Source organism: Arachis ipaensis, chromosome B5 (genome assembly GCF_059453495.1).
Source record: "Arachis ipaensis isolate K30076 ecotype BB chromosome B5, ASM5945349v1, whole genome shotgun sequence".
Taxonomy (NCBI): Eukaryota; Viridiplantae; Streptophyta; class Magnoliopsida; order Fabales; family Fabaceae; genus Arachis; species Arachis ipaensis.
In genome coordinates this window covers 27,127,971-27,147,876 of record NC_142440.1, presented here as the reverse complement: position 1 = coordinate 27,147,876, position 19,906 = coordinate 27,127,971, and the positions used below count along the sequence as shown (strand labels likewise).

Sequence of the window (19,906 nt, the reverse complement as noted above, 5' to 3'; positions counted from 1 at the left end):
CCATGTGCAAAAGTTGTAATGGCCTTGTTGTTGAAACAATGTTTTTGGATTTAAAAGAGGCCTTTACTTGTTTTCCCTTTTGACATGCGTCGCAAAGGACGTCTTTTTCAAAACGTAGCTTTGGTAAGCCAATTACTAACTCTTTAGAGACCAACTTGCTAAGATGGTCCATGTTAGCATGAGCTACTCTACGATGCCATAACCAAGTTTCATCATTTTTACTAACAAGGCATTTCACATCATTTGAGGAAACTTCATCTAGATTAATCATGTATACATTGTCAACACGGTGTCCAATTAGCACAATTTCATTAGTGTCTTGCCTTTTTATCAAACAACATTTTGAATCAAAGGTGACTAAGTTTCCTTTGTCACAAAGTTGGCTAACACTAATGAGATTATGTTTGAGACCTTTGACAAGTATAACATTATCTATGGAGGTAGAAGAATTTTTACCAACTTTTCCAACGCCGATTACTTTGCCGGTGTTGTTGTCTCCATAGATCACGTTTCCTCCGTTTGTAGGCTCTATTGCGGTGAACTTTGATTCATCGCCGGTCATGTGTTTGGAGCATCCACTATCAACATACCAATTTGTATCCTTAGCTCCAACACGTACCTACAAAACAATTAAAATTGGGATTTAGGTACCCAAGTGAATTTGGGTCCTTGATGGTTAGTATGAGCATAATGCCCATAAGGTGCCCATCTCGTATCTTGACTACGAAAGTTTATATGTTTAATTCTAGTAAAGCATACGGGTGCTATATGACCTACTTTATTACAATAATGACATATGACATTTGGATTATGCATCCTATGCATGTTTCTAAATGGTTGCCTAGGTTGTTTCCTAAATGCAACATCTTTTGATCTATATGCATTGTGATTATAATTTCTAAATGAAGCATGTTGAGGAGGATGTTTAAAGGCTTCATTCCTTTTAGGCATGCTTGCCTTTTGGGCTTGCGGTTGCCTAATAGGAGTTTTAGTATTTTTAAATTTTCCTTTTTCAAAACCTAAACCTTCCTTATTATGAACATGCTTTTGGTTTTTCAACATTTTATCTAAGTTCTTTGAAGATTCATTGAACTTAGCTAAAGTGTTCTTAAGATTTTTAATTTCATTTTCATGCATTTTACAAGATTTGTATGGATCACTACTTGTGCTACACTTATCTTTTCCAAGATTGATATTCTCATTTTTCAACATCTCATTTTGTTTTAAAAGATCCATATTCTTTTTCTTTAGGAGAGAATAATCTTGGGTAAGTTTTGTGTACACCTCAAGTAAGGCATCATATTCATCTTGTAAATTAAAAGAAGTGGAGTTGTCATTACTAACCTTTTCTTCGCTTGCCATTAAGCAAAGATTTGCAACCTCGTCGTCATCGGAGTCGGATTCATCCTCGTTCTCCCATGATATGTATGCTTTCTCCTTCTTCTTAAATTTCTTGTTTTTGTCCTCCTTTTGAAGTTTTGGACAATTGGGTTTAATGTGTCCAACTTCTCCACACTCATAGCATTTTGGTACCTTTGTTTTGCTCTTGAAGTTTTTCTTCATTGCAAACTTATTGAATCTTTTTAATAAGAGTGCAAATTCTTCATCTCCTTCTTCTTCATTATCATCACTCTCTTCTTGTAGTGATGTTGTTTTAAGGGCGAGACTTTTCTTCTTGCTTTCTTCACCTTTTTGTCTATTTAGCATAGTCATCTCATAGGTGAGAAGATTACCTCGTAGTTGATCAAATGTAAGTTGATCATAGAGCCTTCCTTCCACAATGGCGTTCACTTTGGAGTTCCATTTTGGTGTAAGGCTTGTAAGCACCTTGGTCACAATTTGTTTATCATTGTATTTTGTGCCAAGCATGCTTAGGTTGTTGAAGATCTTGGAGAGTCTTTCAAGAGCTTCTTCAATGCTCTCTTCATCTTTCATTTTAAAATTTTCCCATTCATGAACCAACATAAATACCTTTGATTCTTTAACGTGGTCGGTTCCTTCGTAAGTGATTTGGAGTTTATCCCAAATCTCTTTAGCGGTTTCACATGTAGAGATCTTCATATAATCATGCTCGTTAAGTGCACAATGAATGAAGTTGATGGCTTTATCATTCATTGCCACTTTCTTCCAATCATCGTCATTATATTCACTTTCTCCTTTCGGTACTTGCTTTAAGACGGAGACTTCTCCTTCTTTAGCGCTTGTTGTCTTTGTTGGAATGTGATTTCCATTCTCAATCACTTTCCAAATTCTCACATCTTGAGAACGGATCCAAATTCTCATCTTATTTTTCCAATAAGAGTAATTTGTTCCGCTAAAAAGAGGAGGTCTAGCGGTTGAGTTACCTTCACTAGTGTTGTTGTTGTTAAAGCTTGTGCTTGCCATGATCTTTTCCCTTAAACGGTTAAGTCTTTCAAAGGGTTAAGCTCTGATGCCACTTGTAGAACCTATGCACAATTACTCAAGAGGGGGGGGGTGAATTGAGTATTGCAACAACAATGAATCTTTTTGCGAAAGTTAAAGACAATATACAAAAGTGTTATTGTACTAGTATTTTTCCAAGAGCTTAACTCAATTGCTAAGCATTTATAAGGAGCTTTTACTTTCCAATAGACACCAACTCAAATAAATTGATCAAGCTTTTCACCAATCGGACTTAAGCTATTCCTTAAGTACTTACGAAGCTACTTTTCGATCACAATTTATTTGCTCAAAGGTAAAAGACAATAATATAGAAGAGATGAGTTTGGAGAGATGCAAACGCTATTTAGAGTGGTTCGGCACAATCCTTGTCCTACGTCCACTTTCTTTCTCAATCGCTATTGAGAAGTTCCACTATTGCCAAGCTTCAAGGTGCTCGCGCAAAACCTTTTACAATCCGAGTCCTTAGTTTCTAACACCTCACGGTATATGATCACCACTCGTATACTAACCTACTCCACTTAGAGATTCCTTCTCTAAGATTTGCCTTGAGTACTTAGTATACTTCTTTGGTATCCTCACCGACTATAGTGTTTATAACTCTTGACTCAACCTTGGAGATCACACTCCAATTTACAAAGTGTACAAGAAAACAATTCTCAAAGAATTGTTGAGATGAAATGAGTACTCTCTAGAAGAGTGTATGATTACAAGTTTAGCACTATTGAACCAATTGATATTGCTCTCTCAAATTGTGTATTATAACACCTTAAAAATGTGTAGAATGAAAGAATATGAACAAGATAGTTTGCAAATACTCACATATATGAAATAAGGCTTCAATCCATCTATTTATAGACTCCCCAAACCTTAGAAACGTTTGGGAGTTAATGGGATGAAGCCGTTTTGATAAAACTAGCCGTTTTTTATGTTTTTGAATCATTTGCATCGATGCATAACACTTTGCATCGATGCAAATGTGTCTTTGAAGCTGAAATTTGAATTTTCAGCTAGGTTGCATCGATGCAAGATGAGTGTGCATCGATGCAAACCTTAAAGAATGGCTTAAAATCACTTCAAAATGCTTAGGATTGATCTCAAACTTGTTGGAGTCAATTCCTATGCTTTTGTACCTTTGAAAACAAGTTTTTAAACCATTTGGCTAGCATCGAATTGCAAGATGTGCATCAAAACATTTTGTGAGTGTGTGTTGAGAGATTTAGCAATTGGTTCTTAACAAGAAGTTACCTAAGTCCTAAGACACTATACTTGTCTTCAAATGTTGTGGACTTGAGTTTCTTGTTGTTGTTGTGTTGCTTTCAACTCTTCATTCCTCAACGTTGAATGTTGGTTGATCTTTCAACATGCTTGTTCATTCAAGTTGTTTGTTGGTTTGTCTTTCATGTCGTTTGTTGGTTTGTCATTCATCAAAACCTACGAATACAAACTTCGCATACAAGCAACATGATTTACAAAATGGTCTTTGCGCGCGGGGTTTTTTGTAACCCATTATGAGCATTTAATGCTTAACGTGAAAAACGAAGCAACAAAACGATCGTCTCAGCAACCAAGAGACACGCGCACAGGGGGCACGTCCCTCCCACGGCCAGCTGGCCCGGCGACAACACACGAACGAAGAAGCCACGCGCCATCAATATCTCCCACGATCATTACTGGCGCGTCGGGGGCACTGTTACGGCCTGGCCCAAACCACTCGCGGGCCGGCCCGACCTGAGCACTATCTGACCCGAACGGTCGAAGGCGAGGAGATCCGCTGCCAACCCGGACACGCGTCCTTGACACGCGTCCCAGACAGCTTCTCCACAGCTGTACAGGAGTGGCCTCGAGAAAGGTGGGCCTGTCCTTGCGGGGCCCATCTCTGGCACAGTATATATGGGGAAGGACCTACCCTTCCCCAGAGGTACGTCACATATCCTATCACCCTTTCCACCTGCACACCTTACTGACAAGAGTGTCGGAGTGTCTTTGCAGGTGGCGCCCCCTTCTCACACGAAGAATTCGGGACCTCGCGCGCCTTTGGCCGGCCGTCCACGACCTGACGAACCCCTACCATCTCCTAGGATCTTCGTCCGAACCGACCAGGAACCGAGTTACCGAACATATTTGTTTTCTGAAAAAAACTGAAAAGTGAATATATAAAAAGTTAATATAATTAATTTTTTAACTTAAAGGCTGATCAAAGATTAAAAAGTTATTGGCTAAATATTTAAATAACATTTCTCTTATCCATAAGCAACATTAACATCTTTGATTGGTTGAGACCAAAGAAAAAAGAATTCTTTGATTGTTTACTGCAATTCTTCATCACAATAGTTCAAAGTTGGAGTGGATTGTGTTTTACAAAAATGTGTGGATTTATGTTATTTGAAAATACTTTCATACACCACTGCATTCGAGAAACTGAGTTGATTCTTGGAATTCAATTTGAATGAACTCTACCTGGACAAACGGAATCTGTATTGACAATACTACTTTATTTTAATTTAGCCACTATCTTAAAAACGAATAGCATCATTATTTCCTATACAATTGCATTTATAGTTTTATTTTTCTTTCAAAATCTTAATTTCCCTCTGTCACGTTTTAATTATTTTATATTCGGCTGCATCAGTGCTTGGCAATTTTCTAGAACTTGTGACTAATTTTACACGAAATTAAAAAAAAAAGTCTTTAATAATATTTTTGGAAGTGTCGGTGCTCTTACCAATTAACATTACAATATTCTTAAAAAGGACACATATTATAATTATTAACTGAAAAAAATTATAGAAAAACATACAAAGTAAAGTTTAAGTTTCTAAGTATTTTATGAATTATTAAAATAAAACGTTAAAAAAAATCTATTAATAATAATGCTGTGTTTTTAGGGTATGATTTTTGCTAAGCTCTTGTATTTATTGTAAGCGTAATTTTCCGGGCTCAAATTTACCATGTTCCTGATTGTTGATTCAAGTGGCAGAGTCTTAAAATTTTTTATATGAATGCATAACAAATAAAAAATGTTTTTTAAAATATTGATTCTTCTATTGGCAGTCACTGTATTATTTTTAGATTTTAATGGAAATCAGCATTTTAATACACAAGCTTTTATTTTTCACCTCTGATTTGAGTTAGTTGAAATATCAAGAAACATTTTTATTTTTCTTCCAAATGATACAACTTATTATATAATGTTGCACCGACAATTTAATGGAGTGCAACTCTGAATTTTCTCGGTAACAGTCTACTATTGACTTGAAGCTTGAAAAATGAAAATGACTGAAATTATTGGCTTGGCTCCCTATTAGGGATTCAGTGGAAATGTGTTGGCAAATGGCGAGAGGCAACTAAAGCAAAACGAATATAAAAGAAAAAAAAAGTATAATTGAGCAAAATATTTTTTCCCTTTAGAAAAGTGTTTGTAAAAGCATTAGCTGGTATGAATAATGATGGTGATATATGCATGTTCAGTACTTCACGGAAACAAGACAAAGGAGGTGGCCTGTCTCGTGTTGAAAGGGCACTGATTTTAATCATTAGATTGATGATGACGTAATTAACATATGTATTTTTTTTTTTGTTTTCTCACGGTATCCCTAATCCGACAGATCAAGGACTAATCCGTCACGGATTTAAGCTCCATTTAAGGGTCTGTCGCTGGCCAATGGATTGCTGCATGCCCTTAAATGAAGCTCAAATCCACTACAAATTAGTCATTGACCTGTCGGGTTAGAGAATACCGTGAGAAACAAAAAAAAATACATATGTTTAACATATGTATTTATACAAATTATGATATGACTTTTTTTCTCTATGTTAGTTTTTAACTTGGCAAATCAAATACTAATCTTTAGTGAATCAAAATTGTATTTAAAGGTTTGCTATTAGTTAATGAGTTGTTACATACACAAAATAAAATTTAAAACTACGAATAAAATGACTTTTTTTAAGTATTATTAGGGCTTGTTTGGGTGAGCTTTTAAGAAAAGATCTTTTTTCGAGTTATCTTTTTTTAAAAGATCTTATAGAGAAGTAAAAGTAATTTTATGTTTGGATATCTCATGTAAAAATGTTTTTTTTATCAATCAATTATGTTTGGATATAACAATATAAAAGTACTTTTTTGTTTATTTATTATATGAAAAACATCTTTTTTTTAATTTTACTAGTACTTTTACTTTTACTACTAGAAATTTGCCAAACACATTAAAAAATAAAAAAAGATCTTTTTTCATTGAAAAAAGATCTTTTTTTAACAAAATAATAGCGCCCAAACATGCACTAAATATATACTTATGAAAGAGAGATTGGGAATAATAATTGAGCTAATTTCGAATGACTTCTAAGTTATAGATGAATGTTATGGATATATATTTTTAAATCAGACTACTAAATTCAGTTATCATTTTCCAAATCCTGTGTAATACAAGATGCTTGCGTATGGAACTATCTATATTCAAGATCTACTTATTCATGCATCCTATTATCGTTTTTGAGAGGGTATTAAGCCTGAACATTTTGGTAAAAAGTTAATAGTAAAAACTAAAAAGAATGATCCATGAATTTTGTTTCTTAGTTTCACCCATATATGTGCATACTTGGGATCATACGTAGGATCACAATTAACAAGAATGTCCGAGCTGAGAAATTCAAATACTACAACTCAGAATTAAATAAATGTTGGATTATTTGGTTAAGGCCTGCCTCTTACTATATGATATTATCCAATTTCACATCCCTGATGATTATACAACTCAAAGGGTTGCTAGGTGGTTTTTCAAAAAATTAAGGGCTGCCTCTTAATTTGCAAGATATTGTGTTTAATTTGATGTATATATAATTAAGAACTGAAGATTGGAAAAAAATATTCTTTTGTTGTAAAATAAATAAAAGATATATTAAATATAAAATAAAGATGTATAAATAGAAGACTCTAGTATTAATATTTACTACAATATAATTATTTTACTATAATAATAGAAGTAATTTATATATTCACTACTATTATATATTAGCAACGTATGGAAAGAGAAGAAGACAATATAGAGAGAGGGGAAATTATTGTTATTGATATGTTATCATACAAGGCTTAAGCCTCTATTTATACACATACAAAATCTTGATTTTCCATACTTCATTAATTGAAAATCAAATATTCTTTCCTTGAGAAACTGAGCCGCCCAAATATTAAATGGGCATCCAAACTCATTTCTCATTCTTATCACAATATTCCCCATTGGATGACCATTTTGGAATATGTCTCATTAAAATTTTACTAAAGAAAATCCAGTAGGAAAAAAACTTTAGTGAAGGAAAAAGAATACAATATCCTTTGTGATGGGACTGCCTTATTAAAAACCTTGTCAAGAAAAATCCAATGGGAAAAAAACCTGACCAAGGGAAAAAGAGTACAGTCTCCCCCTCATGCCGATATCATTTAATGTCTCGAAATCGACGCATCCCAATCTCATGTACCAATCTTTCAAAGGAGGATTTTGGGAGTGACTTTGTAAATAAATCTGTCAGATTATCACTTGAGCGGATCTGTTGGATATCAATTGTCCCTTGATTTTGAAGATCATGAGTGAAGAAGAATTTGGGAGAAATATGCTTTGTTCTATCACCTTTGATGTATCCGCCTTTAAGTTGAGTAATGCATGCTGTATTATCTTCAAACAGGACAGTTGGAGCTATCTTATGATCAATCAGTCCACATGATGACAGAATATATTGAATCTGACTCCTTAGCTAAAAACACTCGTGACTAGCTTCATGAATCGCCAGTATTTCAGCATGATTAGAGGATGTTGCTGCTATCGTCTGTTTCGTGGACCTCCATGATATAGCTGTACCTCCATATGTGAATAGATATTCAGTTTGAGATCTCCCTTTATGTGGATCAGACAACTATCCAGCATCTGCATAGCCAACTAATTGTGACTTAGATCCATAGGAATAAAATAATCCCATATCAACCGTCCCATGAAGATATCGAAAAATTTGTTTGATTCCACTCCAATGTCTTCTGGTTGGAGAGGAATTATATCTTGTTAGTAAATTCACCGCGAATGATATGTCAGGTCGTGTATTATTAGCAAGATACATTAGTGCTACAATGGCACTAAGATATGGTACTTCAGGACCAAGGATATCTTCATTCTCTTCTTTAGGACAGAATTGATCCTTTTCCACATCCAAAGATCCTACGATCGTTGGGGTACTTAATGGATGTGACTTATCCATATAAAATCTCTTCAAGATCTTTTCTGTGTATGTTGCTTGATGAATAAAGATCCCACCTTTTATATGCTCGATCTGCAGGCTGAGACAAAACTTAGTCTTTCCAAGATCTTTCATCTAAAACTCTTCTTTCAGAGTTTTTATAATTGTTGGAATCTCTTCGGGAGTCCCAATAATATTTAAATCATCAACGTACACAAAAATTATAATGAATCCAGATGCAGATTTCTTTATGAAAACACATGGACAGATATCATCATTCTTGAATCCATTTTTGGCCAGATACTCAGTAAGACGATTATACCACATTCGTCCAGATTGCTGTAGACCGTATAAAGATCTTTGCAATTTAACTGAGTATAATCCCTGTGAATATTCATTGGATGGTTTAGATATCTTTAGTCCTTCAGGGACTTTTATATAGATATCTCGATCTAATGAGCCGTATAAATAAGCTATTACTACATCCATTAAATGCATATGCAGTTTATGATATGTACATAAAATGACCAAATAACGCAATGTTATCGCATCCACTACAGGGGAATACGTTTCTTCATAATCTATACCGGGCCTTTGTGAAAAACCTTGTGCCACAAGTCGGGCTTTATAGCGCACAACTTCATTTTTCTCATTTTGTTTTCTCACAAATACCCACCGGTATCCAACGGGTTTTACATCTTCTGGTGTACGGACTACAGGTCCAAAGACTTCACGTTTTGTAAGTGAGTCTAACTCAGCCTTCATGGCTTCTTTCCATTTTGGCCAATCATTCCTTTGTCGACATTCTTCGACTGATCTTGGCTCAAGATCCTTACTTTCATGCATGATAATTATATGCAAATATTTCATTGACAATTGTCTTATTTCGGTCTCATTTCTTTCCTGTAAAGACATAATTTATCGAGATCTCATCATTTTCACAATTTTCAGGTACTTGAACGTCTTTTGGCGTTAAAACTATATCAGAATTTTGGACAACTGCAGGTGTCTTTACTATGTCTTTTTCAACAGGAATAGTATTTACCTCTTTTCTCTTTCGAAGATTTTTATCTTTGGAACCGACAGGCCTGCCAAGCTTCTGGCGTGTATTTGCTTCAGTGGCTATTTGTCCTACTGGGACATCAATTCGAATTGGGGCAATTTTCGCCCTACCACGCTTCTGGCGTGAATTTGCTTCGATGGCTACTTGTCCTACTAGGACATCAATTCGAATTGGGGCATTTTCCGCTGGTATATAAGATTTGGTTATCCTCTTTGTATCGAAAAATGCATCAGGCAATTCATTTGCTATTCTTTGCAAATGTATAATCTTTTGAACTTCTAGTTCACATTACCCTGATCGAGGATCTAAATGCATCAACGATGATGCATTCCAATTAAGTTCCTTTTCAGGAAGCTTATTCTCTCCCCCTAATGTTGGAAATTTTGATTCATCAAAATGACAATTCGCAAACTGGGCTTTAAATACATCTCCACTTTGTATCTCAAGATACCTCACTATAGAGGGAGAATCATATCCAACATATATCCCCAATTTTTTTGGGGTCCCATTTTGGTGCAATTAGATGGTGCAATGGGAACATATATCGCACATCCAAATATTCTTAAATGGGAAACATTTGGCTGCTGGCCAAAAGCTAATTGCATAGGAGAGAACTGATGGTAACTCGTTGGCCTCAAACGAATAAGTGCTGTGGCATGTAAAATAGCATGCCTCCAAACCGAGGTTGGGAGATTTGTTCTCATAAGCAAGGGTCTAGCAATTAATTGGAGGCGCTTAATAAGTGATTCTGCTAACCCATTTTGTGTGTGATCATAAGCTACTGGATGTTCAACACTTATTCCATTAGCCATACAATAAGTATCAAAAGCTTGGGAAGTAAATTCACCAGCATTATCAAGACGAATTGCTTTGATTGGATTTTCTGGAAATTGTGCTTTTAATCGAATAATCTGAGCCAGTAATCTTGCAAACGCCAGGTTACGAGAAGATAATAAGCACACATGTGACCATCTCGAAGATGCGTCTATCAGGACCATAAAATATCTAAAAGATCCACATGGTGAATGAATAGGTCCACATATATCACCTTGAATCCTTTCTAAGAATTCAGGAGACTCAAATCCAATCTTTACTGGTGATGGCCTTAAAATTAACTTCCCTTGAGAACATGCAGCACAACAAAATTCACTAGATTTAATAATCTTCTGGTTCTTTGGTGAATGTCCATGAGAGTTTTCAATAATTCTCCTCATCATGGTTGTTCCCGAATGACCAAATCTATCATGTCAAGTTATGAATTCATTTGGGCTAATAAACTTCTGGTTTACAATGACATGTGATTCAATTGCACTAATCTTTGTATAATACAATCCAGATGAAAGTGAGGGTAATTTTTCTAATATAACTTTCTTATTTGAATCATGAGTTGCGATACATAAATACTCATGATTTTCCTCACTCATTGTCTCAACATGATATCCATTTCGGCGAATATCTTTAAAACTCAACAAGTTCCTCAGGGACTTGGTAGATAATAATGCATTATTTATTATAAATTTTGTTCCTCCAGGAAACAAAATTATAGCTCTTCCAGAGCCTTCTATCACATTGCCTGAGCCAATAATAATATTAACATATTCTTCTTTTGGCACAAGATGGGTGAAATATATATCACTTTTAAGAATAGTGTGCGAACTTGCACTATCCACAAGGCAAATATCTTCAGAATATGTCCTTACCAATTTTCTTCAAAAACAAATAATGATAATAATAAAATGAGTAAAAGTACATGCACAGTAAAAATTATTCACATGAATACTTAACAAACACACATATTAAACTATTCCATCATTAATCAAATGACCAATATTTCCTTCAAAATCCTCAAAGAAATTAGATACATCATAATGAGTGGTGGAATTTTCATAATTTGAAACAAAATTTGTTTCCTTTTCTTTGTCATCCTTTTTCAAGGATACTTGATAAAGATCAACTAGGTGCCTTGGGGTACGACAGGTATGTGACCAATGACACTTTCTACCACAACGGAAGCATTTATCCTTAATTGATATACTTTGCCCATTGTTTCTTTCTTTATCCCACTTCTGGTGAGATATTTTCTTGTGAACATAATTTCTTTTCCTTCCATAATTTTTCTTGTTATCAAAATCTTGCCATTTACCTCTTCTGGGGTTATAATTTGCCGCATTTGTTTCAGGAAATGGAGCGGCGCCAGCTGGACGCGCTTCATGATTTTTTCAATAGCAACTCATTGTTGCGTTCAGCAACAAAAAGGTAAGAAATTAACTCATAATATTTTTAAACCTTTTTTCTCGATACTGCTGCTGCAGGAGCACATTCGAGGCATGGAAGGTCGAGAAAATTTTCTCTAACATATCGGGTGTGAGGAAGTATCACCGTCTTTTCATGATTATACCTTTTTTTAAGGTCTTTCCACAGATTTGCAGGATCTTTTAATGTGAGATATTTATTTTTCAATCATACTTCAAGATGATGATGAAGGAAAATTATGGATTTGGCTTTATCCTTCTGCGATGTATTATTTTCAGCCTTAATTGTATCTTCAAGATCCATTAAATCAAGATGGATTTTAGCATCTAGTATCCATAATAAATAATTATTTCCAGATATATTAAGAACATTAAATTCAAGATGAAAGAGCTTCGACATAATGAAAATTTGTTACCTGGAGTCTTCCTAAAATTTCGTTAGAACTTCGTGCTGATAACGTGTTGTGAAATAAATAAAAGATATACTAAATATAAAATAAAGATGTATAAATAGAAGACTCTAGTATTAATATTTACTACAATATAATTATCTTACTATAATAATAGAAGTAATTTATATATTCACTACTATTATATATTAGCAACGTATGGAAAGAGAAAAAGACAATATAGAGAGAGGGGAGATTATTGTTATTGATATGTTTTCATACGAGGCTTAAACCTCAATTTATACACATACAAAATCTTGATTTTCCACACTTCATTAATTGAAAATCAAATATTCTTTCTTTAAGAAACTGAGCCGCCCAAAAATTAAATGGACATCCAACTCATTTCTCATTCTTATCACAATACCTTTTTCTTTTTCCAGAAAATACAAGTGAATGTGTATGTTTTATATGAAGAACAATAATGTTATCTCTCATCTCAACCAAGTGATATTGCAAATCAAATTTATGATACATCACGGCATCCAAAGAGAACCATTGCACTACAATATAAAACTTCTACAAAAACTAATGCTTCTAGTTAGAATTTGAAGCACGAAGACAAGCCACCCGCATTTGGCCTGTTTATCGTCTTAGCCAATTACGAACCTCTACTGCCGGAGATACCGGTGAGATTGCTGCGTAGGTTCTGGGATAGATTTGGCATACTCTACAAATATAATCCAACCATCCAAAAACTGTAGAGAATGGGGAAGCAATAATTAGCAAACACCCAGAGAAATAAGCTTACAAAGAAAGAGGTAATTAAGAGCAAGTAAGGGATCAACCTTAAAGAACAATTAACAAGAGCAACTTAGCTCCTAGATCACATCAGCATGAATAAGCTAGAAAAGGATCGTCATTGGGAACTCGCAGTATTAAGAGTAATGTGAAAGTTGAGGAGGATTAACAATCAGAAGCAAAGCAATCAGCAAATAAAGCTGAGATCAGTTGCAAAATTTGCGGCTAATATGCAAAGCTGTGCTTTCAAGAATGATGGAAGCCTTGTTGAAATTTGACACTTTCATCTTCTAGATATTGTTCTGTTGCCACATTCATTAGCACTAGTATCACACATAGATGTCATATTGGAACACAATATGTACGAAATATGCATGCAAATACACATCCGAGTACGACAACAACAAATCCTTTACTAGCTCCCAATAGATCTCAAGTTTAAGTATAGGGGCTTAATCCAGCTTACCTTTCCATTCATGCTTTTGATGCCCTTTGCAGCCTCTTCTATAGTGGCATATTGTACAAAACCATACCCTTTAGAACAACCTTCTCTATCGATCATCACCCTAGCTGAAAACAACACAGATGAAACCCTTATGAACTATGCATATCCTTGAAACAAAAACAAGAGGTATCAAAGTGTTAAAGCAGTACACCATGAAAGTTATATCTACTTAGTAGTACTTAGAGATGAGAAGAGAACAAACTGCGAACAACTTTGCCAAACTTAGAAAATTCTTGGAGTAGGCATTCAGATGTCGTCCGTTTGTTAAGCCCTGAAAAATTAAAGATACATGAAAATCAACACATTTGACATTGTCAAAGTGAAAAGGATTTAGCCAAGCAGGCCAGGTAATAGCATTGTAAATTTGTAATGCAATTCTTTCCAGATAAAAGATTTTAGCACCCAAATCACCTCATTTAACTGATAACATATGAATTAATAAAAAATTCAAAACAATAACCCTACTGAAGATCTTTCTTTGGTATTTAAAATTTAAAAACATAGTGTGAGTAACAAAACTAAAGAGTAATGAGTAATTATGAGTGGATTAAGCATCACATGATTAACTATTTAAATTTCTTTTCTAGAAAATCCTTCTCCAACATCAAATGAGTCGAAAACAAGTATCCCAAAAGTCCAAAACCTAGCTAGCAATTTCAGTTAAAATTATGCGCAACAATGCACTTACTACTTGAAAGTTACTGGTTAGTTCCTCAGACTTGAACCTCATCAATCATCACTCATACATCATATTATCAGAGAGCAAAAGCCATATTATAGCTGAAAACAATAACTTTATCAAACTATAAGCCCTCACTACTCTAAATTACACTGAATTCCACACAAGCTATGCAATATTACATATGACACCATTCTATTTGCAAAACTATACACTAGTCTCTCCCAAATTTTCTGTAACAGGACACCAAATTAACGAATCCAATTAGTAACGAATCACCTAATTTCATGGAACAGGTAGTCAGTATAATTTACCCTAAATCTAATCAAGCACATTGAATCATTATAGTCATCTGGCAGATAATACAAAAACATATTCACAAAGCAGAGCTGCAGAGGATAAAATCCGGTTAGATATTGAATTATTGATTAACAAATTTATAAAAATACAAAGTTGAAAAATGAAATTCTATATTTTTTTTTTTCGGAATTTTTCTGAGGTCAAAATCAAAGAGGAAGTATCACATACCGGAAACGAAGAGGGAGGATTTGGGTTCCACCGCTTGTGGAGCAAACGCTGCGGCAATAGCCGACGGAGGATAAGCAGAACGGCTCGAGAGTAGCCGCCATAGACTGCGCGACGAAGGCTGCGCCGCAACCGCAACCGCAGCCGCCCTCAAAGCCATAGGCAGGGTTTGGAATGTTGGATTGTTGCAGTTTAAGACTTTTAAGCTGAAAACATCAAAGCCATGTTATTGTTGGAGAGTAAGTGTTTTTCGTTCCTATTTTTTATTCATTTCAAATAAAAAAAAAAGTTAATTTTAAAATAAAATTAATTTTGATTTTGTTGTGTACTAAACTAACCCTTAATCAATAAGAATCTCAAATCTTGTTTAATTTTTGTCATTTAGTAAAACAAGTAATAATGAAGGATTTTATCACCTGCAGGAATAGGGAGCCGAGACAGCGAGAATAAGGTGAGAGAGGTGAGAGACCGTGAGCCACCTACGAAGAAGGGAGAAGGAGGGCTGCGAGGGTGCGTCCGAGCTGCAAGTTGATACGAAGGTTCAGCCCAGCGAGGTTTAAGGCTTTAGATATCAGAATTTTTTTTTTTTTTTGGTGACTTTTAGATATCAGGATTTGTTTGGGTATCATTAAATTAATAAAATAAATAATATTTTTAATATAATTTTTTTTGAGTATTATTAAATTATTAATTTTTTATTTTTTAATATATTTAATAAATTTTTAATAATAAGAATAAAAATATATCATCCCTTATAAAAATAATATAGTATTCGAGTCCTAAAATTGGTTTACTATATGAATAATTGTTTCTCTAAAACCACAAATTATAAAGTTAGTCTTTTTGCTTATTATTAAACAAAATCCAAGATTTATTTTTAAAACGAGAACAAAATAATAAAACACATTTGTTATATACATACTTCTTTAAAATTTTGGAAACCAAGGCTACTACTTACGCTCCTATTGAATTTGTTTTTGTAAAAGACTACTTGAGATGGATAATTATGTATATTTTTTAGATGGTGATTTTTTCTATACCCAATTAATTTAAAGGTATTACATATTCTTTTTATATGTTCTAATTAATTGATGATATGTGTATTCATTAATTTCAATCAGTAAATGAATTTTTAACTTTTAAAAATAAAAATTAATGAATTTAATACATATATAAAATACTTTTTATATATATATATATATATATATATATATATATATATATATATATATATACTGTACATATATTTAAGTCTGGTTAAATCAAACCACGTGGTAAACTTTAAATAAATTATATAAAAGAAAAAAAGAAAAAAAATTAGAATTGGGCTGTTGTATGCTAGAAAAAGAGGGAAGAACATAGAATCCTAATCATTTTCATCTAATTTCGTCTTTTTCTCTTCTCTATATTCACAGAAAAAATTCATTTTAAACTTTGAATAGAAGAACAATAAAAAGAACAATCGATTGTTCTGGGTTCCAACAACAAAGTTGGCGACTTTGAATTGAAGAACAGTAAAAAGAACGATGGATTGCTCTGGGTTACAGCAACAAGATCGAGGACTTTGGAAGATTAAAAGGAGAAAAAAGAAGATATATCCTAAGAGTGAGGAGAGGGAAGAAGAAGAAACGAATTTTTTCTGTGAATATAGAAAAGAGAAGAAGATGAAATTAGATGAAAAGGATTATGATTTTATGTTCTTTCCTCTTTTTCCAGCAGCATTACAACGGCCCAATTCTATTTTTTTTTCTTTTAAATAATTTATTTAAGGTTTACCACATATGATGGTTTGATTTAACCAGACTTAAATGTATGTATAGTGTATTAAGATATGTATATATAAAGTATTTTATACATGTATTAAATTCATTAATTTTTATTTTTAAAAATTAAAAATTTATTTGTTGATTGAAATTAATGAATACACATGTCACCAATTAATTGGAACATGTAAGAAGGGTACGGAAGAAATCACCTTTTTAATTGGTTATGGAAGAAATCACCTTTTTAAATTTAATTATTCTGTTGGTTCCTATAGTTTTGTAAAATTTTTAATTAGGTTCTTATACTTTTTTCTTTTTAATTGAGTCTTTGCACCAAATTTTATTTTTAATTAGGTCTTTATATTTTTTTCTTTTTATTTGGGTCCCTGCACTAATATTTTTTTTTAATTGGATCCCTATATAATTAAACCAATTACTGTTAAGAGGGACCAAATTGAAAAAAAAATTGATACAGGGACCCAATTAAAAAGAAAAAAAAAGTATAGAAACCAAATTAAAAGTTTTACGAAACTATAGAGACTAACAGACTAATTAAACCTATTTTTTATTACGTGTTATTTTTAGTATGTTGAAATCTTTTATTTATTTATTTATAGATGAAAAATTTAATTAAATTAAATAATGGTAGGGTATTATTTACTTGACACACTTACTAATTAGTAGAAATCTATTATAAAAACACATATTCCATTAATTGATAATGTTCCATACTTCATTATGTATGTTTTATATTTCATTATGTATGATAATATTCCATGACATGACATCCACAATAATAAACATTTTATAACACTTCTCCTTAGATGTTATTAGGAATATACCTCGTTAAAAATCTTGTTAAAAAAATTATGTAGAATAAAAACTAACTAAGAAAAAAAGAGTACAATATCCATTTTAATGAAAACTGTCATTAAAAAATCTCATAAAAAATAATGGATAAAAACCTTATCAGAAAAAAGAGGATAGTCTCTCATCTTATTGGCAACATCATATAAGATCTCGAAAAGCGACGTATTCTGATTTTGTGTACTAGAATTTTAAAGAAGAATGCAGGAAGTGACTTGGTAAATAAGTCTGCCAAATTATCACTTAAACAAATTTGATGAACTTCAATTGTTTTATGATTTTGAAGGTCCTATGTGAAAAAGAACATGGGAGAAATATGTTTCGTCCGGTCACTTTTGATGTATCAACTTTTAAGTTGAGTAATACACGCCGCATTATCTTCGTACAACGTTGTAGGGGCTATCTTTTTGTCAGACAACCCATGTAATGACTGAATATATCCAATCAAACTCCTAAACCAAAAGCATTCACAACATGCCTCATTTATTATATGTATTTCATCATAATTGGAAGATGTTGAAGCTATTGTAAGAATCTAAATTTTGGTAACTGACATTTTAGACTATTTTATAACTTATTCCGCAAAATTCTGAACCATGACTCAATAAGAATTAGTGAGGCAGGTCTAATGGTAAAAAAAAAAGAAAAATAAAATAAAATAAGATAATTAATGAGTCAAATATGACTTTATGAGGGTAATTAATTCCTCTAAGTCAAATTTGACTAGTAAAAAGTGAAGACTTGATTGCCAATGGTTTATTTTTCTCACTAAAAATTTTTTGAGCTAAAAATTCACTTTTAGTGATAGTTTTGCGCGTGCCAGAAAAAAGTTAATAATTAAAAACCTCGGAACTAGTGGTAAAATAATTTCTGCCTTAGTAATTGTGTCCCAAGATTAATCTTAACCATCCATTAATGATTTATTTCTTTAAGAATAAATCTCAGACGTTAGTTATTTTACTGCACAGTAAAAGTTACTCCGAAGTGACTTCTTACTAGTATTCCCAAATAACTCCTAGAGACCCTGAATAGTCTTGCTTGTTTTCCAAGCAACAGGTCCTTTCTCTCACTCTCAGGGGCGAGATTATCACAGTCTTTCCCTAACTTTCTCGTTTTCACAGCCCTTCTTTACTAATCATTAGCCCTTGACCACGAAATTCTTAGCCTTTTGTATCATCATAAATTCATCCAACACTTTGAATTTTTATTTAAAAATATCTTGCTAACAAATTTTACAAACACTTATGCATTTTTACCACCTTTTTGACCGAATTCTTAAGAGAGAAAGAGAGAAAAATACAGCACCTTCTCTCTGCATTTCGGCCTTGATTCCAGCAGCTCTTCTATTGTTCTTCATATGTTCTTCAATAATCCAAGCCATTCAAACACAATTCCTTCCTCGTTTTCACTAATTCTTGCAAAAATTCAGCAAGGTGAGCTCTTGTTCTTTCTCCATTTTTTTCTATTTTTCCAGTAGTAATTATAGTGAATTCTTACTATCTTCTATTTCTAGAAAATCTCTCTTGAAGCTCATATGGAGCACTCCTAAGGAGCTGCACAAATTCAAATTCAAAGTAGTCAAATTTTATCACTTTTTTACCAAAGAAAATTACACCACCTACAACTGTGTTCTTTCTTTTGTTAGAGTGTTTTCTGGTGTTTAAGAGGCTTAGGAACTGAATTAAATAAGAAGTAAAGGTTAAAAATAATTATATTTGTGCTTGATTTGGTAGTCATATAAGCCGCTTTGTGATGATTTTATACTTGATTTTTAATTTCTAAAATTTACTGATGCTTCTCTATTCTTGACTTGTTATTGGATGATATATGAAGTTTATTTGTCTTTGAAAATTATATGGAACAGCTAAAATTATTTGGAGCACTTGGAATTTAAGTTTCAAGCTTTAAAAGTCACTAAAAGTGGATAAAAATGAAAACTTGTACCTCTGAAAATTTTAGCCATAAAAGACATGAAAAGTGACATGTTGGATGGTTAAAAAAAATTTCGAAAACTAGCTTTGATCCTTTGGAACAAGTGTGTAAAAGTGAAAAGGGTTTTATAGTTATTTCGGGTAAAAAGAGGGTTAAAAATATAATATAAATAAAATATAAGTAGAATTCTGAACTTAGTGTATTTAGGGGTAAAATAGTAAGTAAATATATTATTTTAGTCAAAATTATAATTAAAATAAAATTTTGGGTTTAAATAAAAGTTTTAGTAAAAATTGAGAGTAAAAGTGGTAACTAAAACAAGTAAACAAATTAATAAAGGATAAAATAGTCTTTTAGGCTCCTAAGGGTAAAATTGGCACTAATTAAAATCATTAGGAGTAATTTGGTCATAGAAAAATATTAGGATTAATTCGATAAAGTTTTGATGCTAAATAATATTAAACGAAAAAATTAGAACACTTAGGGG

General features: G+C 32.9%; 1 protein-coding gene across 2 annotated transcripts; it reads right to left on the bottom strand.

Annotated features, from left to right (window-relative positions):
- Positions 1-12,763: 12,763 nt before the first annotated feature.
- LOC107643384 (organelle RRM domain-containing protein 2, mitochondrial) lies at positions 12,764-15,432 on the bottom strand. Of its 2 annotated transcripts, XR_015883570.1 has the most exons (6): positions 15,274-15,432; positions 14,861-15,063; positions 13,856-13,924; positions 13,615-13,718; positions 13,196-13,450; positions 12,764-13,105 (listed from the first exon to the last, which is right to left on the bottom strand). XR_015883570.1 is itself a non-coding variant. In XM_088488268.1 (5 exons), the coding sequence occupies exons 2-5, from the start codon at positions 15,015-15,017 to the stop codon at positions 13,019-13,021; spliced, it is 417 nt and encodes a 138-aa protein (XP_088344394.1). In that variant the 5' UTR covers positions 15,018-15,063; positions 15,274-15,432; the 3' UTR covers positions 12,764-13,018. The 2 variants fall into 2 exon arrangements, 1 of the variants encoding a protein (XP_088344394.1); XM_088488268.1 differs by lacking the exon at positions 13,196-13,450.
- Positions 15,433-19,906: the final 4,474 nt, after the last annotated feature.

Excerpts from the sequence above, each read along its gene's own strand:
- LOC107643384 (XM_088488268.1), bottom strand. The coding sequence starts at position 15,017 with ATGGCTTTGAGGGCGGCTGCGGTTGCGGTTGCGGCGCAGCCTTCGTCG. Across the intron at positions 13,925-14,860 it reads ATCCTCCCTCTTCGTTTCCG|GGCTTAACAAACGGACGACA; the intron begins GTATGTGATACT and ends TTAATTTTTCAG. Across the intron at positions 13,719-13,855 it reads GTTTGGCAAAGTTGTTCGCA|CTAGGGTGATGATCGATAGA; the intron begins GTTTGTTCTCTT and ends TGTTGTTTTCAG.